We start from the raw sequence: 23,092 nt of genomic DNA on the forward strand, positions 1-23,092 counted from the left end.
CTCTGCCTCTTCGCACCCTGACCTCGGGCTCTATTCTTCTGTCCCACTGACTGCACTCTGGACAGCAGGGGCTGCTCCTAACTTCTCCCTCCCTCGCCCCCAGCACCCCTCACGGCATCGGCCCCGGCAGGCCTCTCACCCAGGGAGGCTGGGCACAGGGCCACGCGGGGCTGAGGGCAGGTCATGGGGATGGCAAGGGACCTACCCCAGTGCAGAAAAGGATCTAGGCCCCGGGAGACAAGCTTCCGTCCCACTGCCCACGTGGGGCCCAGGTGCAGGGAAGGGACTTAGGACCTGCCCTGGAGACAGTGACCCTCTCCTCAGGGAGGCCTGCGAGTCCACGGGCATCGAGGCAGCTGGGTGCTGGCCGTCGGGGCCACACGGTCACAGCGGAGAGACACTTTTCGGAGGGAATAAGGACATGGGCGTGTGAGTGTCATACTGTGGGTTTGCTTGGGTGTGGGTGGGTGTGATGTGTATGCCGTGTGTCGGGGAGTATGCGTGGTGTGCGTGTGGCTGGGTGGCATCTGTGTGTGCGTGCATCTGTGCGTATGGGGGGATGAGTGTGTGTGGTGTGTATATGTGCCCATGCATGGTTTCTGTGCGTGTAAGTCTATATGTGTGTACAGGGAGAACTGTGTGGTGTGTGCATGTGTGTCCGCGTGTGCACGTGTGCACTGCAGCAGGGGTGCGCAGGGTGCCAGGTGGGATGCTGGCAGACACGGAACCGAGGGGGTGACAGCAGGTACAAGGCAGAAATACAAGGCACCAGAAGATTCTGAATGCTCTCCCATCTCTCTACAAACAGCAACTACAGGAACTAGGTGAGCGCTGGGCCGAAACCTTCTCCGCTGCCTGAGCTCCCTGAACACAGGGTGAGTCTTATCCATGGTCTTACCCCAGAGCCCAGCCACATGGGAGCACCCAGGCTGGGTGACAGGACCAAAGGCAGTGAGGGCCCGAGTGGGGAAGATGCTGGGGGGCTCGGCACGGTATGGGACCCTGTGGGCGGGCGGCAGAGGGGCCTCTGAGCGCGGCCGGCAGACGTGGGAGAGCGGGCAGAGGGCTCAGCCTTCCTTCGTGGCCTTGCCCCAGGCAGCCCCGCTCTGCCCATCTGGCTGTCAAAACGGTCACAGCCTCTGCCGGTGGCCAAGCTGCCAGTTAGACGGAAGCTCTGGGGGTCACATGGGGGCCTCTGAGAGCGGATATGCTCACATTCAGAGTCCAGGAGCCTGCGTTGTGTGGAGACGCCTCTGAACCACACAGGGTTAGAACTGACCATATACAATTCCTGCTCAGACCATCGCCTGGCTTCCAGAGCATTTTGGAAAGGGGGCACCAGAGGCTCTCTGACCACTGGGCCAGAGGCTACCTGCCCTCTGCACTGGTGCCCTCTGCTTCCCCGTCCCCCAGGCCTTTCCATCAGCGCTGAGCATAGCAGCAGCCCAATGTCTCCTGCGGGCCTCGAGAGACAGGTAGCTTCCTCCTCCAGCTGACACCACGGCCACCCTGGCCTTACTCCGAAGGAGGCTGGGAAGGGGGTGGGAGTGAACAGAGCCATGCTGAGGACCTTCCAGCTGGGGCGGGGCACTGAGTCCTGGGCACTCGGCGCCTCCTGTTCCGTCCCTTCCCGCTCCCCTGCCTCCTCCCAGTGGCACAGCACTGCCCAGGCAGGGTAAACCCTCACTGCGCGTGGCCAGCTGCTGCAGCGGCCGCCTGTCCAGTGCCCCCAGACACGGCTGGCGGTGGCAGGGCAGAAGCGACCCCCGGCCAGGCCTCGGCGCCCCTCCAGCAGCACCTGTGCCCATGCCGGTCCCCTGGCCCGGGCCGCCCCTGCCCCTCGTCACCTCTCTGAGTCCTCTTTTTCTTGCAGACAGGGCTTCCTCACCTTCTGTGATCCAAAGACGCCTTCAGCAGGCGGGTGAAGCCTATGGGCTCTTTTTAAGTGTGTGAAATGAATTACATGTAAGGTTTATGTAAAGGAAACCATTTAGTATTGAAACAAACTTCTAAAATCTTTAAAGATACAGCCTGGGGACTAGCAGCACCTGTGCTTCCTCAGGAACATGCTAAAGAGCAGGAGCCAGCGGGGGTCTGACAGCCCCTGAGATACTGCGGTGCGGGAAGTCCAAGAGACCCGAGACACCGTGAGAAGGCGGCTGTGACCTCTGCTGTGATAAAGGCACAGGTGCTGCTGTCACACGGAGCCAGCCGTGTTGCCTACGCTCGTGGCTGCAGGAAATGCTAGACACCTGTCAGAGGTTAGTGCAGAGACAGGTATAGCTGTTTCCCACCCAAGTCCACTGACCTGCTGAACTCCATCCCTGAACTCCTTGGGGGTCTGTGGACCCAGGAGAAGCCCCCTGCTCCCAGGCTCAGCCCCAACCCCACCCCCTCTACGGCTCCTCTGATGATTCTGCCTCCCCAGGCGCCCCTACCTCCTGCGAGCTCCAACTGCACCGAGGGTGGGCTCTTTTCTACAAGCCTGCCGGGCCTGCCACAGCCCCGAGCACTTGCCAAGCACAAGGCAGGCACCCCAAAATGCTCATCGGACTGACCCTCTGCACGTCCATCCCGAGTGAGGTAAGAGGTAGGGAAACGCTGCTTCTCTCAGCTGCCTGGAAGTTGGCGGCTGGACACCCACAGCAGCGTGGGGGCGGCAGGGCTGGCAGCCATGCGGGGCTGATCCCACAGCCCCCGACACCCTGAGGGCACGTGGTAGAGCTCTGGAGGCCACCCGCTCCCCATTAGGGGGTGATGGCCGTGCCGGATAGCTGCCCCACCCAGTCACTAGCCCCTTGGCCAAGGCAGCGTGCCCCACCTGCTTCACGTTGTAGCCGGTCTTGGCGCTGGTCTCGATGAACATGACGCTCAGTTCTTTGGCGCGCTGCTCCCCCTCCTCGATGGTTATCTGCCTGGAAGGGAGACAAGGGGGGGCCAGTTCAGTAGAGAAGTAGCCCCTGGGTGGAGGAAGCAGCCTCAGGTGATGAGGGTCCCTCAGTCAGCCCTGAGGCCATGGCTGCCCACCAGGGCTCCCTCAGGGCACAGGGGGCACAGGGTACAGCAGGACACCAGTCCCTCGCTACTCCTCGGCAGCTCTGTCCAGGTCGGGAGCAGGCCCTGCTGTCCCTTACCTGACTTTCCCAGTGTCACCACAGCCAGAGCTAACATTCGCAAAGCGCTGCCAGTCACAGACCACCTCTCTGGGTGGTACCATCAGCCCCATTTTCCAAATGAGAACACTGAGGTTAAAAGTAATGGCTCCAGGGATGGAAAAAGATACTCCATGCAAATGGAAATCAAAAGAAAGCTGGAGTAGTGATACTCATATCAGATGAAAAAGACTTTAAAATAAAAGACACTGCAAGAGACAAGCAAGGACACTACATAATGATCAAGGGATCAATCCAAGAAGAGGAGATAATAATTATAAATATATATGCACCCAATACAGGAGCACCTCAATACATAAGGCAAATGCTAACAACTATAAAAGAGGAAATTGACAGTAACACAATCATAGTGGGGGACTTTAACACCCCACTGACACCAATGGACAGATCATTCACACAGAAAATTAATAAGGAAACACAAGCTTTAAACGACACAATAAGCCAGCTGGATTTAATAGATATCTATAGGACATTAGGAAAACAGCAGATAACACTTTCTTCTCAAGTGCACATGGAACATTCTCCAGGATAGATCACATTTTGGGTCACAAATCAAGCCTTGGTAAATTTAAGAAAATTGAAATCGTATCAAGCATCTTTTCTAACCACAATGCTATGAGATTAGAAATCAATTACAGGAAAAAAAGTGTAAAAAACACAAACACATGGAGGCTAAACAATACACTACTAAATAACCAAGAGATCACTGAAGAAATCAAAGAGGATATCAAAAAACACCTAGAGACAAATGACAATGAAAACACAATGATCCAAAACCTATGGGATGCAGCAAAAGCAGTTCTAAGAGGGAAGTTTATAGTAATACAATCCTGCTTCAAGAAACAGGAAAAATCACAAATAAACAATCTAACCTTACACCTAAAGAAACTAGAGAAAGAAGAGCAAACAAAAGCCAAAGTTAGTATTAGGAGAGAAATCATAAAGATGAGAGCAGAAATAAATGAAATAGAAACAAAGAAAACAATAGCAAAAATCAATAAAACTAAAAGCTGGTTCTTTGAGAAGATAAACAAAATTGATAAACCTTTAGCAAGACTCATCAAGTAAAAGAGGGAGAGGGCTCAAATCAATAAAATTAGAAATGAAACAGGAGAAGTTACAACGGACACCACAGAAATAAAAAGCACCATAGGAGACTACTACAAGCAACTCTATGCCAATAAAATGGACAACCTGGATGAAATGGACAGATTCTTAGAAAGGTATAACCTTCCAAAACTGAATCAGGAAGAAATAGAAAATATGAACAGACCAATCACAGGTATTGAAATTGAAACTGTGATTAAAAATCTCCCAACAAACAAAAGTCCAGGACCAGATGGAGTCACAGGTGAATTTTACTGAACATTTAGAGAAGAGCTAACAGTCATCCTTCTCAAACTCTTCCAAAAAATTTCAGAAGAAGGAACACTCCCAAACTCATTCTATGAGGCCATCATCACCCTGATACTAAAACCAGACAAAGATACTACAACAAAAGAAAATTACAGATCAATATCCCTGATGAATTTAGATGCAAAAATCCTCAACAAAATACTAGCAAACAGAATCCAACAACACATTAAAAGGATCATACACCATGATCAAGTGGGGTTTATCCTTAGAATGCAAGGATTCTTCAATATACACAAATCAATCAATGTGATACACCATATTAACAAAATGGATAAAAACCACATGACCATCTCAATAGACACAGAAAAAGTTTTTTATCATAAATGATAAAAACTCTACCCATTTACGATAAAAACTCTCCAGAAGGTGGGCACAGAGGGAACCTACCTCAACATAATAAAGGCCATATATGATAAACCCACAGCAAACCTCATTGTCAATGGGGAAAAACTGCAAGCATTCCCTCTAAGATCAGGAACAAGACAAGGATGTCCACTCTAGCCACTACTATTCAACATAGTTTTGGAAGTCCTTGCCACAGCAATCAGAGAAGAAAAAGAAATAAAAGGAATCCAAATTGGAAAAAGAAGTAAAACTGTCACTGTTTGCAGATGACATGATACTATACATAGAAAATCCTAGAGATGCCACCAGAAAACTACGTGAGCTAATCAATGAATTTGGTAGAGTTGCAGGATACAAAATTAACACACAGAAATCGCTTGTATTCCTATACACTAACAATGCAAGATCAGAAAGAGAAATTAAGGAAACAATCCCATTCACCATTGCAACAAAAAGAATAAAATACTTAGGAATAAACCTAACTAAGGAGGTAAAAGACATGTACTCAGAAAACTATAACACACTAATGAAAGAAGTCAAAGATGACACAAATAGATGGAGAGATATACCATGTTCTTGGATTGGAAGAATCAACATTGTGAAAATGACTACACTACCCAAAGCAATCTACAGATCCAATGCAATCCCTACCAAATTACTAATGGCATTTTTTACAGAACTAGAAAAAAAAAGTCCTAAAATTTGTATGGAGGCACAAAAGACCCCAAATAGCCAGAGCATTCTTGAGGGGAAAAAGTTGAGCTGGAGGAATCAGACTCCCTGACTTCAGACTATAGTACAAAGCTACAGTAATGAAGACAATGTGACACTGGCACAAAAACAGAAATATAGATCAATGGAACAGGACAGAAAGCCCAGAGATAAACTACAGTCAACTAATCTATGACAAAGGAGGCAAGGATATACAAAAGAGAAAAGACAGCCTCTTCAATAAGTGGTGCTGGGAAAACTGGACAGCAACATGTAAAAGAATGAAATTAGAACACTCCCTAACACCATGCACAAAAATAAACTCAAAATGGATTAAAGACCTAATTGTAAGGCCAGACACTATAAAACTCCTAGAGGAAAACATAGGAAGAATATTCTTCGACATAAATCACAGCAAGATCTTTTTTGATCCACCCCCAGAGTAATGGAAATAAAAACAAAAATAAATAAGTGGGACCTAATGAAACTTCAAAGCTTCTGCACAGCAAAGGAAACTATAAGCAAGATGAAAAGACAACCCTCAGAATGGGAGAACATATTTGCAAACGAATCAACAGACAAAAGATTAATCTCCAAAATATATAAACAGTTCATCCAGCTCAATAACAAAAAAATAAACAACCCAATCCAAAAATGGGCAGAAGATCTAAATAGGCATTCCTCCAAAGAAGACATACAGATGGCTAAGAGGCACATGAAAAGCTGCTCAACATCACTAATTATTAGAGAAATGCAAATCAAAACGACAATGAGGTATCACTTCACACTGGTTAGAATGGGCATCATCAGAAAATCTACACAGTAAATGCTGGAGAGGGTGTGGAGAAAAGGTTATGCTCTTGCACTGTTGGTGGGAATGTAAATTGATACAGTCACTACGGAGAACAATATGGAGGTTCCTTGAAAACCTAAAAATAGAGTTACCATATGACCCAGCAATTCCACTCCTGGGCATATATCCAGAGAAAACCTTAATTCAAAAAGACACATGCACTCCAATGTTCACTGCAGCACTATTTACAATAGCCAGGACATGGAAGCAACCTAAATGTCCATCAACAGATGAATGGATAAAGAAGATGTGGTACATATATACAATGGAATATTACTCAGCCATAAAAAGGAACAAAATTGGGACATTTGTAGAGACATGGATGGACCTAGAGACTGCCATACAGAGTGAAGTGAGTCAGAAAGAGAAAAATAAATATTGTATATTAACACATATACGCAGAATATAGAAAAATGGTACAAATCAACCGGTTTGCAAGGCAGAAATAGAGATACAGATGTAGAGAACAAATATATGAACACCAAGTGGGGAAAGCAGGGGGTTTGGGGTGGGATGAATTAGGAGATTGGGATTGCCATATATATTACTAATAAGAAAAAAAATATCAAATTGTGCACTTTAAATATATGCAGTTTATTGTATGTCAACTGTATCTCAATAAAAGTTCTTAAAGAAAAAAGAAAAAATTAAAAATAAAAATAAATAAAAACAAATAAAAACAATCCTGTTGAATTTAAAAATAAATAAATAAATAATAAAAGTAATGGCTCCAAGGTCACCTACTGCAAAGCAGCTGGGCTTTGAGCTCTGTTTTCTTCACTTTAAGGACAGGATTCAAATAAAGCAGCCTCTAATTCAGATGATTCCCTAAACAGAGTACATTTCAGGAAGCCCTCAGTCCATGACTCTGTGCCTTGTCTGACCCACGAGATGGTGGACCAGTCACTGCAGGGAAGGGCGCCGAGGTCAGCCCTGTGCCTGGAGGGCCGCGTGAAGCAGCCTCTTCAGGGCCAGCGTCACACCCAGACACAGTGATGGACCAGGCCCTTCGCACCCACAGCCGCAACAGCACAGGCATTTCACAGGGGCGGGGCCGGTGGGAGCCCAAGGGCTGCGGTGTCTGTGGCTGCCCTGAGGCCGGGCCCAGGCCACGCACTGCTGGGCTGGCCGGGTGCACAGGGCTCCACGCAGGCCTGCACGGAGGCCTGCCCTGCCCCTGCAGCCTGCAAGGTGGGGCTTCGGACACGACACACCTGTGGGCAGGCGTCTACCAGGTGCTTTCAAAGCCTCCCGTGCCCCAGGCGGGGACCTTCCCAGAGGCGGGGCGACAGGTCAGGGTGCTCACCACCCACACATCCCAGGACTCCCGTCCAGGCGGAGCCGCAGAGGCGCGGCGGGCCCCGCGTGCAGCCCCCCGCCCTACCTCTTGTCGGCCAGGTCCGTCTTGTTGCCCACCAGCATGATGATGACGTCACTGCCCCGCTCTGTCCTGACGTCATCGATCCACTTAGAGGTCTGCTGGAAGGAGTTGAGATCTAGAGGTGGAAAGCGGGGATAAACCTGGGGCGTGAGAGGCAGCCTCGGGGGAGAGGGGAAGGGTGGGAAGGGAGTGAGACCAGGAGCAGGAGGGAGGGGAGCGCGCGCCCTCAGACACCTGGGCGGGGTGGGAGCACCGTCCAGCGGGCCTGGCCCTTCCCGAGGACGCGCACGCGTGTTTGTGGCGCTGTGCCTGGGGTTTCTGAAGGCCCCTTACGTGCTAAGCCACCCTCTGGGGAGAGAAGTCACGGTGTCCGGGAGGCCACCTGGTCGTGATTTCCTACTAGTGGTTTTAGGACCCGCCTGAGAGTCCGACCTGACTTTGGAGGCTCAGAGCAGCGTGAGAAATGGGTGCAGTGGGCTTGGCTGAGCTTGGAAACAGGGTGACAGGGTGTGCGTGGAGGCGGGTGGGAACCACAGCAGCTCCGAGGGCAGGAGGGCCCCGCAGAGGGGCCTCCCACCGACGGGAGCTCAGAGGAGCTCCTGAGGAGCACCCTCAGGCCCTGCAAGTATAGGGAGGGGGAAGGCGGCCCCAGGAGCAGACAAAAGGCAGGAGAGGCCAGGCGTTTCACAGCAGCCCCCTCCTCGGTAAGAAGCCGTGACAGGCCTCGCAGGAGAGCAGTCACAGAGCAATGCCCACCACTCAGTAGCCCGCAGGCCCAACGGGAGGGGAGGCTCCGCGTCCTGGGCACCAGGGCTTCCCGCAGCCTCCTCTCCCTTCTGCTCAGTGTCAGGCTGCAGGAGCCCAGGCCTCCTCCGGGCCCGACTCCCACCTGCTCCCAGGTGTGCAGGGAGCCTGCGGTCAGGGAGAGGGGTGGAGAGAGGGCCGGGCAGAGCCGGAGGCAGCAGGCTGGGGCATCCTCCCTCCACACGCACGACTGCAGCTCAAGGGCTTGCCAGCTGTGTGCCCTGACGCCTGCCTGGGCAGCGGGGCTCTGCCCCCGCCCTACCCCCTCACCCCAGCCCCAGAAGCCTCCCTCAGGGCTGTGCATTGCTCTCGAGAACAGCTCATTTGGCCAGAAGAGCCACAGTGTGTGAGACGCGCAGCCCACGCATGGCCCTCCTGGACCCACTGGGCCTCCCCTCCCAGGGAGCCCTGTAAGGAACTGGGATGCTGCTGACAACACCAGGGCTGCCAGGTCAAGGTTGGCCCGGGGGCCAGCGTCTTCTTCCATCTTCACACACACACACACACACACACACACGCAAGCACACGCAAGCACACACACAGACTGCAGCCTGGCTGAGGCCGCACCTGGGCCCTGGAGCCCCTGTGAGCGGCTCCCGACCTGGCACCCAGGCCCCACACTCACTTGTGATGTCGTACACCACCACAGCCACTGTAGAGTCCCGGATGTAGCTGGGGATCAGGCTGCGGAACCTCTCCTGGCCGGCTGTGTCCCAGAGCTGCAGTCGCACCTGTCACAGGGAGGGAGGAGGCTCAGGGGGCAGTGGGGTCCTCACAGTGGGAGTGGGGGCTGGGAGAGGTCCTGGCTCCGTGATGCTGGCACTGCCAGCTCTGGGCAGACATGGGCTCTCCATGGTGCCCAGCACGGGCCCCAGGTGATAGATCCTAAGGAGCACCCCCGTCCTCCCAGGTCTCAAGTCAGGCACTCACCGTACGATCCTCCAAGTACATGGTTTTTGACAAGAAGTCAATCCCAATGGTTGCCTGTGGGAGAAAAGCACAGAATGCTCAAACCCAAAAGGTCTCAGGCAAAGGGGCAAAAGCTGAGTCACCCAGGCAGGGACAGAGCCAGCAAAAGGGGTCACCCATGCCAAGCCTTAGCTGGGCTCTGCTCTGCTGCCCCACCCCCCAACTTAATGATGAACCCTCTTGCCCCTCTCCAGGGAAGTGAGGTCGAGATAAATAAGGATGATGAGAGATCCTTTTAGAGAGTGGTACTTTTTGGAGAGGAAGAAAAAAGTGCTTTGGAAAGGAGATGAGAGAGCCGGTGAGGAGGCTTCCCAGGGAACATGTGTCTCCTGCCCCACTCAGGTGGGGGCCTGAAGGAGCAGGAGCTGGGTGGTCTCCCTCCCCAGCCTGCTTGGCCCTGCCTGCCTCCTTCCCTCCCAGCCTCCTCTCCCAAAGCCTCTCTCCTCAGCCCTGGAACTGAAGCACCTGGCTTGGGTTCACCACTGCCCAGCAGGTGGAGTGGGAGCAGGGCAGTGTGCCACGGTGTCGGGGCAGAGAGCTGGCCTTCCCCAGGGCCATCACAGCCACCCACAGCAGCATCTCGTTGAGAAACCCACTGGCTCTTTTCTACCCAACCAACACACTGGAAGCCAACTGTCTACATCATGCCTGTGCCCCCTCTGTCCTACCAGGAGAGGCAGCTGGGCCAGAAGACCGGGACCCACCACTCAATTGCTGTGTGGCTTTGGGGCAGGCCACCCAACCTCTCTGGGGTGAACCTGCACCCAGTGTTTGTGATGGAAGCTAAGAGGCGGTCAGTGTGAAACAGTCACTGCTACATAGTTAATACTAATGAAGACTTTGACACAGCCTGAATGTCAGGGCACTGGGTACGTACAATGTGGTTCATTTAAATGATTAGAAACCTTGGCAGCCATTAAAAATCACGTCCTTGAAAAATACTTAAGGATTTTGGGAAATGGTCATCAAGTGAAAGAAAGCAGGCTACAAAACAGCATGGATAGTGTGATCCCAACTTGATTAGCTGAAGTAGAGAAAAATACAAGTATTTTTCATATTTTCTTAGACATTGACATGAAGAGACTACACTAAGGCCTTAACAGTGTCGGTGTCTGAGTACTGACACTGTGGGTGATTTTTTTTTCTTCTTTCATTATACTTTTCTCTATTTTCTGCAATGAACATACACAGTTCTAGAAGCAGAAATAAAGCATTTGGAAAGAAAAATAAAGTTAAAAAACAAGCTTCATTGAGTAGAAAATTGAGCGGTGACTTCTGACTACAAAAACCACAACCAAGGAAGCCCGGGAAATAGAAAAACCCATGTCTGCAGGCCCCCCGGCTGACTGCAAGCAGGTGTACGTACACTCCCACCCACACCCACTCCACAAAGGAGTCACGGGGACTGCGTCCTCCTGGAAGCTTGCTTTAGTGCAAAGATAGGGAGTGTCAAGGAATCATACGATTCTAGAACATGCATGCTAAACAAACAGACACAACTCAATCCCCTCCTCTGGAGACCAGGAAAGTTCAAGCACACGCCTAGTGTGACTTTGCCAATCAGAGGCAGGGCTGGGAGAATCAGCGTGAAATCTTGGCATCACTTGGGTTCTTTCAACCCCAGCTTTGCACACCTTTCCTGCATGGTGTAGCCACTGGGGAATAATTCTGGAATTGAAGAGTCGCTTGTGGACTGAGCCTTGCTCCTTGACAGTCATGCTACATCCATTTATTGGTATATGTTAGAGGAGTGACTATCCTTGTCTTCTGATACCCACAAGGAGAAATGTACAGAGCAGGTGGACATCTCTCAACTCCAGTGCTCAGTGGGCTTCCCAGGGACTGCCAAGCTCCTTCTCTAAGGTCACCCTTGAGCTAAAAACCAGGTGTATGAGCTCAGGATTGGTGACAGGGACTGCTGGTTGTCCCCCAACATAGAGTCTCCTCTTCTACAGTGTTAGGACTCCAAATATACAGAGGAACTCATGGATGCCGCAAGTAAAGACTGTATTTCCCAGCTCCCTTTGTAGCTGGGTGGCTAAGTTCTGGTCAGTGGGATGTGAAGGTGACATGTACATCTTCTGCGATGGGTCCTTCATGGGTATGGGGGATGTACCCATAGCTGCCCCTCTCCCTTTCCCACTGCTTACAATAAAGGCAGGTGATAATGTCATACTGGCCCATCCAGTAGTGCTGATGGATGAACAAGACAGAGGAAGCCTGAGTTCCTGCCCTGTAGAGCCCCTCAGCAGCCTGAGATTCTTACACTCAGATTGCTGTGTGACAGACAACTGCACTTCTATTTCGCTTAAGTGACTGTTATTTGTGGGGTTTTTTAAAATACAGTCTAACTCTATCCTCCCTAAGAGCAAAGAACCACGGAGAAACATTCCCCTCAAGGGCAGGCAGCATGGATGGTGACGGTGATGTGTCTGATGGTAATGTAACAATGACAACCCCATTTTGCCTCATAGGTGCTTCCAGGGAGGACAGAGAAGTCACCAGAGGACATGACAAGGATTGTGCCATGTGGATCAAGCCCTGGTAAAGCTCAACCAGCGGCCTCCATAATCATAAACACCATCTACTGAGAGCACTCACATACTTTACCTTTATTACCCCTCACAAAAGCAAGCCAGTGGTAATGATGAGAGTAAGGCTGAAAGGACCAACTTCCTATCTCTCCAGCACTCTCCCACATTTACTCCCACTTTCATGCTTCTTCTACATCAGAGAAACACCTGGTTCCTTAACTGCCCACTCGCTCAGACCTGTTCTGGTCACACTTCCTGCCCAGCCAGGCTGCTGAGCCACTGCAGACCTTCCCATGGACACACAGGCTGGTGCCAAAGCACAGGCATTGCCCTCAGATGTGGCGGAGCCATTAGCTCCGCTCAAAAACACCTCCCTAAGTTTCACTTCCAATAATGGCTACGCAGCTTGTATCGAACTAACCCGCCCACAGATAACTATTATAAGCTTTGCACAAATACAAGAAACAACAATTTGCAATCACTAAAAAGTGACCCAAAAGCAGGCAGAAGATGGAGGGGTTATGATCTCCAAAGGAAGGGAAGAAAATGAAGTAAGATGCTATGCTTAACCAGTTTTTCCCCTGAGATAGCTTCCTAGTCCCAGCAAGTTAGAATGACTTGGTAAACACCTCAGGCTTTTCATCAGAACCCCAGAGGTGCCACCTTTGGGAGAAAGGACATCATCTCAGGACTAAGGTTTACATCAGAGGACTAATGGAAAAATCAAAAGAGACCTAACTTAATAAACTTGAAACATGATAAGTAAACCCTTTGGGGGGAAAAAAAAGATTGTCTATAATTTAATTCCCTATTGAAATAAAACTCAACATTCTTCAAATGACGGTAACAGCCAAGAATCTCTAAAACTTATTATTCAGTGTCCACTACACAATAAAAAAGAATTGGACATGGAGAGGCAGGAAATTTAAGCCATAATTAAGGGAAAAAAACCTCAACAGAAACAGATACCCAGATGACCCAAATGTTGGATTAGCAGACAAGGACTTTAAAATAATTATAACTGTGTTAAAAATATAAAGGAAAAAGAGGAATATTATGAATGAATTTCAAGCGATGTATGGAGACTAAAACAAAACCCAGAAATCTTAACACAAAGAAACAAAATACCTGAAATAAAAACGTCTTGGATTTGAATAACAGCAGCTAGGACCCTTCAAAGGAAAGGGCAGTAAACTTGAAGACAGGCCAAAAGAAATTGTTCAAACCAAAGCACAGATTTTAAAAAGATAGAAATAAAAATCAACAGAACTTCAAGAACTTCTAGGGCAATAGAAAGACCTGATATACATGTAGTGGGGGTTTCAGAAAGAGTAAAAACAAACAAACAAACAAACAAAAAACTAATGGTCAGGTATTTTCTCAATTTGATTAGAAACATCAACCCACAACTTCAAGAAGCTCAGTGAACCTAAAACCAGATACAAAGAAAATCACACCCACGCAAGTCATAGGCAAATTGCTGAAAACTAAAGTCAAAGAGAAAAACTTAACAGCAGCTAGGAAACAGAAAGACAAGATACATACAGGGAGACAATGACAGGAGTAATGGTTGATTTCCTTTCAGAAACAACTGAGGACAGAAGACAATGGAGCAACATCTTTAAAATTCTAAACGAGACAAGCACCACCGTCCCCATCATGTCAGCCCAGAATTCTAAAGCCAGTGAAAATTTCCTTCAACAGTGAAGGCAAAACAAAAACACTTTCAGATAAGGGAGAGCTGTGATAATTTGTCACCATTGAGCCCTCATTACAAGAAATGCTTTAGCCTGAAGGGAAATTTTACAGATGGAAGTTTGGATCTTTAAAGAAGGAATACAGGAGCACCAAAAATGGTAAGTCTGTAGGTAAATATAAAAACACGTGACCTGTCCTTGACCACCTCCGGTTTCCATCCATATCAGCAGTAATTGATAATATCCTCCTCTCTGTTTTGCCTCTGCTTCATCCTCAGTGAGACTCACTCTCAGAAGGTGGCCTCAAATCTTACTTTACAACATTAAGTACGAACCACTTCAATTCCTTGCTTTTACCCTCTAATATAACAGTGAGAACCACAGAAACAATGACTAAACATCCGAGCGCTTATCGTGCGCCAGGCATTGTGCCAAGTGCTTTATATGCGTTAATTAACTTAATCCTGATAACCTGTGCCATCAGTTACGCTCTTTAGTATTTGTACATTTCTGCTAAGAAAACTGAGTAAAGGTGATCCCTGAACAACATGGGGGTTAGAGCCACCGACCCTCCACACAGTGCAAAATCCGTGTACAGTCGATCCTCTGTTCCTCTTTTCAACCAACTGCAGATGGTGTAGTACTATAGTATTTACTACTGAAAACAACTGCATATAAGTGGACCAGCCCAGCTCAAACCCACGTCATTCAAGGGTCAGCTGTATAAGAGATGTTAAATTACTTGCCCAGTGTCAACAGCTGGAAATGACAGAGCCAGGATACAAAGATATTTGCAAAGTTATCTACGTGTGCCCAGCTGTATCCCCATCCTTCCAGGCTCTGAGCATTTGCTCCTTCTGTCAAAGCAAGCCTCTCCTTGAAGTTCTCCTGGCTCTGAGCCTCTCAGCCTCAAGGATCTTTTCTATCTTCAACCCCTCATTCTCTGCTCCTTCTTTCTCTTCATCCAAGAAACATTCTTAAAATTCTTGCATCCTTTAGTAAAACCCTTCCCTGTTACTAAGTGGCTCTCCAGCTCTGTGCCAGTCTCTGACCTCCATTCCCTTGGTATGTGCTTCCTGGAAAAGGGCCCCAAACCACTTCCTCTCCTTCCACCCACTGCTCAGTGAAGGTGGTCTGGCTCCTGCCCCTCTGCCCACTGAGGCTGCTCTGGCTGTGGTCACCATGGCCATTCATCTCCAAATTGTAAGGACACTCTCTAGGGCGGACTCTACTAGATGTACTTGACCCTGGGGACTAATCCTCTTCCTTGACACTCTTCCTTCCTTTGCTTTCATGACATGACTTGTTTCTAGCTCTCCACTCCCTGCTTCTCTAACTGCTGCTCCTCATTGGCCTCTTACAGGATCCTCTTCCTTTCTCTGTCCCTAAAATATTGGCGTTCCCTGCTGTTTCGTGTCAGGGGACTTCATTTACTATCACAGCTTCAAAAAGGATGTGCTGCTAGCTTCCCAACCTGCATCCCAGGCCCCACCTCTGTCTTGAGCCCCAGATCCAGGTATCCGACTGCTTACTGGCCAGGTCCATCCACATGTCCTCTAGACCTCTCACTAGACATATGCGTCCCACCTGGAGCCCATCGTCCCCCTCCAGGCTTACTTCTTCTACGTTCCCCATCTCGACGAGTGGCACCTCCAGAAGCCCTCCTGAGTTCCTCCTCTTCCCTTGCTCTCTTGTGCACTCCCTCACAGCAGAGGAATCACTGAGCTGATGTTGTACTATTCACCTGTCCATCTCCACCAGCACTGCCCCAGTTCAGTCCTCCAACCTCTTTCACGTGAATAGCCTCAACAGCTTCCTGACTGGTGTCTCTGCCCTCAGGTTCTCTCCTGGATAATTAATATTTCATATAGCAACAGTGTTATCTTTCTAAAACATAAATCTGACCATATGACTCCCTAACACCCCGAGGAAACAGTCCAAATACTTCAGCTTGGCCTGCAAAGGGCCTGCCCCTCACCTCTTTTGACCTCACTCCCCCCCCCCCACCCACCTCCTTGCCCAGCTTGCACTTTATACTTTAGTAAGAATACTGTGGTCAGGACTCTACATACACAAGTCACTTTGTGTTTCTGTGCCTTTTCTAATGCTGTTCCCTGCCTTTTTTAATGCTCTTCCATGTGGTTAAAACCTATTCAGAGATCAAGATTCAGCTCCTCTGCAAGTCATTTTCTGAGCCCTCAGGTTAGCCTCAGGGCCCCTCATTTAACAGTTTCTCTACTAACTGGAAAGAGCTCATACTGGTCAGCCTTTCCCACTGGCCAGTGATTTGGTAATCCTCAACAGGTAGTGCATGGACCACTTGCTTCAGAATCATATCAGAAGCTTTTTAAATATGCAGATTGCTGAGCCCAGCCCAGACAGACAGAATCACAATTTCTAGGGTGTCAGTCTGGGATTCAGCATTCCAGACAAGCCCTCAGATAACTCATCTGTGCAGTAAAGTTTGCAAGCAACTGCGCAGACCTGAGCTCCTGCTATAATTGGTGTGAGGAGGCTTTGGTCTCCAGGAGGAGGGGCAGATTCCCTGCCCCAGGTGAGACAGGGAGATGCCCATGCCTGCAGAAGAGGCTAATCACAGGTGAAGAAACCAAGTTTCTCACTCAGAACTGAGGTCATACAGATGAGGGTGGCAGAGGCAGGATCCAAGCCCAGGTCTGCCTGACTGCAAAGCCCCTGCTCCTGACTCTTGAGCTGTACTCCCTCTGCTTCCTGAAGTGCCTTCATTTCTGAAGCCGTCATTGCCCTGAAGCTGTCACCTGAGCGTGTGTGTCTGGGGTCACACCCTGTCTGGCTCCCTCTTATCAGAATCTGTGGTCACTAACCATCATAACTCGACAGAGTCCACTTCAGAGGAAGTTCATTTACTTTTTAACAACAACCAAGTCAGCTCTCTAAGGGAAGAACAGAAACAAGAACTTTTAAGATGGCCTTGGTTACCAGAAACTTTCTAGCTCCTTGGCATCATTTATTTTTCAGACACAAGGCACAAACAGTTGGCCCTACACTACCGCCAGCTGGAGTCCATCGCTCCAGACCGGCCAGATCTGCGGGGAGAAGGTGATCACAGTCTTCCCTGGGCAGCTCCTTTCTGGCATATGGTGTAAGTATGTAGTACTCATTCACTTATTCACTCTTGAGTGCTTACTATGTGTTAGGCGCAGACCAAAATAAGCCCTGGTTCCTGCCTATAAGGAGCTGTTGCCTCCCCTGGAATGCTCTTCCACATGGTTAATACCTATTCAGAGTTCAGGATTTAGCCTTGAACTTCCAAACTTGTGGAGGAGCTAAGATTAGCACACAGAACTATGGTCCCTGACAGATGGGAAGGACTACTGCAGCCAGAGGGCTCTAAGAGGAGGGGGACCTCGCTTCTGATCAATTTCTTGAGGAAAGGCAGGGCAACTCTGCCAGTCCTTGAGTGAATACTAACTTTCCAGCAGGTGAAGATGGGGAAATAGTGGAGGATGGGAGGCATGGGGAGGAGTAAGTCCCAGATGGAGGGAATGGGGGGTGTTCTGATTTTGGTAATGGCAGAACTCCTATCATACCAACTCTCTTACAGATTACAATTATAAATTCTGCCCAAAATGTAAAAAACAACTATCTGAAGGCACTGGAAAATGACAAAAGCAGGCAGAATCTAGAGGGGAGTCAACACTTAAGAGAATGGCCCTGGATGAGGCTCCTGTTTTTATGACTCTTTATTCACCTAAAGGCAGCCCTGGCTGGAGCTGGGGCGGGGGGAGGGGCGGGGTGGGTGGCTAAAACTTGGCAAGAAACCCATAGTATTACTGGTTAAAAATGAAAGGGCAGATTACAAAACTATCCCAGCAGCCATAAAATGTGGAAAATCCTAGAGATGAGAAAGCTACAGACAGGATACCCCAAATTCTGCATGCTGCCCAAATCTATGGCCCAAAGAGACCACAAGCAGCCTAAGGCTGAAAACCAAACAGACAAACAAACAAACAAAGCTGAACAGAACTTTAAGTTGCTGCCCACCATGGAGAAGGGAATTGACACTTCGGGTTCAACAAACACTGTTCCATAGGAACAGGCAGAATCCACAGTCTTAATCACAATGTATAGCATATAACTCAAAATTACTATACATATGAAGTAAAGGTCATATTTAAGAAAAAAAAGAATAAATGGAGACCAAGCCTGAGGGTGACCCAGATGTTGAAAGCAGGAAGCCTTTTCAGACAGCCTATATAATTATCCTCAAACACGTAAAGAAAAATACGCTCACAACGAAGACAGATTTTTAAAATCTCAGCGGAGGAAGAGAAACTATAAAGAAGCAAACACAAATTTAGAGCTAAAAATACGATATCTGAAATTTTTAAGTGCTTAACAGCAGACAGCAAATGACAGATGAAACAGTCAGTGAACTTGAAAACAGAGCAGCAGAGATTATCCAAAAGGATCATATAGGGACACCAGACAAAAAGAACAGCTAGCTACCCAGGTAAGCCACACCCTCCTAAGAAAGGCCCAAGAAATCTGGCTGACTTCCTGTTACCTGCCACAACTGCCATTCCCTCTCAAAGGTCAGCACAGGTCACACAACGTGTGAGTGTACTGATGGGAATGTGCGTACGAGTGCATGTGAGTAGACACGTGAGGAGTGGAGATACACAGGTGTGCGTGCAACTGTGTATCTGCATGTGGAAAGCAATGGGTGTAAGATGCTTGTGTGGGTATGAGGGTGTGGTGGGGGGGAGTCATTTCTGCTTTGAAAGTAAAGCCCAGATCGATGTATGCACGTAGCCCTGGTGATGCCAAGAGGCTGAGAGGCTGAGGTGACCAGGAGCCTCCACACGGGAGGGGGACAGATTTCTGCCAGCAGACCTAGGCCCCCTGTCAATGCCTCCTAGGGCAGAGCATGGCCAGCCCTAGGGGATCTGGCATGCAGCTAGCAGAGTGCCCTGTCCAAATGGACCTGCATGGGGGTCATGCGCCCAGAGGGCCCTGGTCTGTTTTCAGGGACTTCTGCCAGTGCCTTGGCAGGTTCTGAATGCTGTATAATGCGCTTGGAAGAGCACTGTTGGGAGTATCCTGGAAAAATGACAGCCTCTCTGGCCCTCAGCTTCTTACCTCTAAAATGGGGATGAAAACTAAACTAAACTAAACTAAAATGGGGATAATCATAGCTTCCTTCAAGGACTCTTGGATCAAGTGAGTTGGACTGCGTGAAGGTATTCTGTGCAAACAAAATGAGGACTGACCAAGTGACCAAGGAATTTCCAAAAGAAGCTGTAGAAACTTGGTCCTGGGAACCACTGTGCTTATAATCCCTATTCACATCTCGATAAATGAGTGCTCCCAGAGCTTCAGGAAAGGCTGGCCCTCAAAAAGATGGGTTCCAAAGAAACCACGGAGCCTTGGCCACAGCATTCATTCTCTGTATTCCATTTCCTCTTATGAGGTGTGTAGTACATCATTCTTGCTAAAAACTATTCCACAAGGGTGTAAAGAGGATACCAAGACAACAGGAGCAGCAGGCTTGACTCTGAGACTCTCCCGTCAGTCCATGACCCCTACCCTCCTCGGCTGTGCTGGTTGAGCCTCCTGTACTGCTCGATGCCCCTCCCAGGAGGCTGGACTGCAAGCTGCTGTGGTTAGATCACCCCAAACTTGGCAATGCTTATTTAACCCTTCAATACTGCTGTACTTGCCAACTTTACTGCTTATGAAAAATGGCACGCACTTCGTTTCATACAAAACAGGAGGAACCCTAACAAGGACAGATTTCATAGCTGCGACCACACTTATCTTCTTCTGCAGGTGGTGTTAACCAGTGTTAACAGGGGCTCAGACACACAGGGCAGAATGACGGCACATCACACGCTTCCCTCTGCACAAAAGCCCCCATTGGCCCAGCATATGCCCGAGGAAAGAGATGCTTCCTGAGGCACTTGTTGAAATCGTTTTTTGCTACGTGCATTTATTATGAAATGTAATTTTGCATCCACGTTCTGACAAGACACAGTAATAAAGTCTGCTGGGGAAATCTGCATGGTAATTTGCATAAATTGACTCAAGATTCTCTTCTCAGGCAGAGAAGTCATGAAGAGGAATGTATGTGTGTCTTCTTTTAGCGTTGGCCAGGCCTTGGCGGGTGGCTGGGGAAGCATCCGCAAGTGGCAGAAAGCAGCTGGGCATCACAAGCCCGTGACAATGAAGCCGCTGTTTGTGCTCTGCACCGCCGACCATCAGATGAGAGTATCAGGGTAAAGTCATGCAAATGAGCATGCAAATGAGCATGCAAATGAAGCTGGCGAAACTCAGGGATTCAGACCAGCAAGTGGGTGCTGTGGGGGAAGGAGACAGCAGCCTCTGGAAAACATGCTGGGCAGGGTCTGGTCTTGCCAGCAGCTCAACCAAGCGCTGCGGGGGAGGGGCAGCTGGCTGGGAGGCCACAGCTCAGGTACCTGGATTTTTCCAGACGCCTCAGCTTCAAAGTCTACACAGTCCCTGTGGCCACTTTCCTGCCCGTGGGGAGTGGCTTATGCTAGTCACCACCCAATACAGACATTCATTGATTGTTCTTTTATTTCCTGACCGTGCTCTGAAACATCAACCAAACAATACGCACCTTCCAACTTTAAATAAGGGGTGAAATGTCATCAAAATTAGTCAGTCCTTCCAAAAGCCACGTGGATGCCCAGGGATGTGTGGCCTGAAGCTCCCTGAGAGGTCTCCCACAGGCTCGTAAGTGGATGCAATGCACAAGCCCTCTCCTCAGCTCTTAGGCAGAAAGATGTTCTGGGGGGTAGATGTTCGAGGGCATCTAAGAGCTATCTACAAGTCACCTATGACGTGAATCAGGAAGGATTACTAAAGCCAGGGTCAGGGCTGCGTGATAGGGCCATTTCACTTATGAACACTAGCAGGTGCTATTGGACTCCCCCAGCACCAACTGGCAACATCCTACTCTACTCCCTTGCTGGCCTGGAAACTGTAAAAGCGCAAGTCTGCTTTCCCAGCCTCTCTAGAGGCCTGCTGGAGGGGGAAGGGATTCTAGGGAAGCTCTTGCTATCTTTTTCTGCCTTGAATACCAGGCTGCATGAAGATAAGAACCCACAGAACAAGAAGGCAGAAGAGAATGACAGCAGGGGCCTGGACCTGCCTGGTGGCATCACCGCACAGCTGGGCCACCTCAAGTCCCACCGAGACTTCTTGCACCTGAAAAACCAAACCCTTCCTTGTTTAAGCCAGGTTAGTCAGCTTAAGAGGCTGACTGCATACCTAATTTGCACATGCTTGACAAAAGTGCAGGGAAGAGGAGAGGGGGGAAAAAAAAGATGTTAGAGCAAGTCTCCCCGCAGACCAAGTCCCGGGTAAACATCCAAAAGGAGCACCTGGGTGACTGGTGGTGCCCCAGTGGGTGTCTGAGGGCAAGGTCATCTTGCCAAGCGGTCTGGCCTTCAGGGGCATCACATTTTGACCACAGAATCTAATGTTTGTGAAAGGTGGAATTCTCTTGCACCAGTATGATAAAATCACCACGTTGCTAGAGTTAACCAAAGATGGAGTCCAGCGTTCTGCCAGCAGCCTGGGGCCCTGGCAGCACCTGGCAGAGCGCCAGAGCTCTGCACACGTGCACACGCGGGCATGGTGGGGAGGCCCCCAATTTTCCGCAAAAACACTCTGTTAGCAAGTTATTGTTGACCTCATCATCATCAACTGAGTCTGTGCAGAGTTGTTTTGTTCCGTTCTCTGTAGAATATGGTGATGAACACTTGTATCAACGGTGTTTCTGGCCTAGAATTTTCCATCATCTAGGCTTTAAGACCTCCACGAGCTATGGTTTAACTACAAATTAACCACATCCCTACTGCTACAGTTTGAGGCCACTGGTCTAGGTGATGTAAGGGTTAAATGCCATCCAAACCATTTCCAGGTTAAAAAAAGCAATACCAAGAAATTGGGATGCTGGCCCAGAATCTCTGAGCTAAGTGACAGAGCCGGGATTTGAACCCAGGCCTCTGCATGCAGCATTGTTTTGGAGGAGGAATAAGAGCTGATGTAAGAGGGCATGCTGACTCTTTCTCCTCCGTGTGTGACCCCATTCTGACCACCTCGGCAAGGGTGGAAGATCCTGCCCCTGTCTCCCCAGGTGCTGGGTGCGTACCTGAACACCCCCGGGGGCTGCATGGCATCTTGGATTCTATGGAGAAAGGCCCCTCCTCCTGGCCCTCCACCTGCTCTCTACAATCTGACCCAGAAAACTCACAAGCTCTGGGGCTTCAGGAATCGGGTCCTGCTAGCCTCTCCTGGGCCCACCCACATAACAGCCATTTTCAAACATCTTCCCTTGGCTGTTCCACCATTACTTCCCACTCGACTTTTCATTTTCCTTTGTGTTGATGGCACGGATATTCTGCTGAGGGGTCTGGATAGAAACACAGGGTCCACGCCTCTCCTCTTCTGCACCCCACAGGCCTATTCAGTCCACGCACCCCTCCCACTATCCTGTGTGTCCAGGCCCAGGCTTGGCCCAGGCCCCTCACTCACGTCCCACGCAGCCCTGCCCTCCTACTCACGGAGCTGCATCCAAGTCTGCAGGCCCTGCCTGCCATCCCTGCCCCCGCCCGGGCCCCCAGACCTGTCTCCTGCAAACTCTGGGGTTTTTGATCCCATCAGCGCCCACTGTAGGAACCCCCAGTGGCTCTCCATTCCCTGCCCCATAAGCCCGAACCCCCTGAGCTTCTAGGGCCTCTGCAGCCTCATCACCTGGGCCCGCTTAACAGCTGGGACAGCCGGCGCAGAGCCTGGCACCCACAGCACTCTCAGGGGCCCCGGAAAATTGTTTTTTTAACTGTTTAAATTTTAATTTCTTTTAAAATCAAAAGAAAAAAATGAGTATAATAATAATGTTATATAACAATGAATCCAGCCTGGATTATCTTCATCTTTGTAACAATACAGTTATAAAATGTAATTTTTATATATTATATATATTTGTGTATATATATTTTGTTTTTTAACGAAGGAAGCAGCAAAGTGCCTGTGAAGGCAAAACTGCCTAAGGCCCATGAAAGTCAAAATGCAGCCCGGCCAGCAGCCCCTCCACAGCCCGGGTAAAATCCTACAACCCTCCGCTCCAAAAGGCAGAGCCCACCCCTGCCCCGCCCCCACACGTGCGCAGCACTGGGTCACTGCACCCAGGGGCTTCCACA

General features: G+C 49.3%; 1 protein-coding gene across 2 annotated transcripts in view; it reads right to left on the reverse strand.

Moving 5' to 3' along the window:
- Window positions 1-23,092, reverse strand: part of RAB6B (RAB6B, member RAS oncogene family) — a 61,665-nt gene that overhangs the window by 6,763 nt on the left and 31,810 nt on the right. The window contains exons 3-7 of one of the 2 annotated variants that reach the window (XR_009054416.1): window positions 9,614-9,667; window positions 9,309-9,414; window positions 7,883-7,994; window positions 2,822-2,915; window positions 1,848-1,937 (exon numbers count right to left, since the gene is read on the reverse strand). Coding sequence is in view for 1 of the 2 variants with exons in the window: in XM_057740213.1 (XP_057596196.1) it covers window positions 2,822-2,915; window positions 7,883-7,994; window positions 9,309-9,414; window positions 9,614-9,667 (366 nt within the window). In the remaining variant the exon portion in view is untranslated. The remainder of the gene's footprint in view (window positions 1-1,847; window positions 1,938-2,821; window positions 2,916-7,882; window positions 7,995-9,308; window positions 9,415-9,613; window positions 9,668-23,092) is intronic. The other variant, XM_057740213.1, reaches the window with a different exon arrangement.

The sequence above is a fragment of the Hippopotamus amphibius genome, chromosome 6 (assembly GCF_030028045.1).
Source record: "Hippopotamus amphibius kiboko isolate mHipAmp2 chromosome 6, mHipAmp2.hap2, whole genome shotgun sequence".
Lineage (NCBI taxonomy): Eukaryota > Metazoa > Chordata > Mammalia > Artiodactyla > Hippopotamidae > Hippopotamus > Hippopotamus amphibius.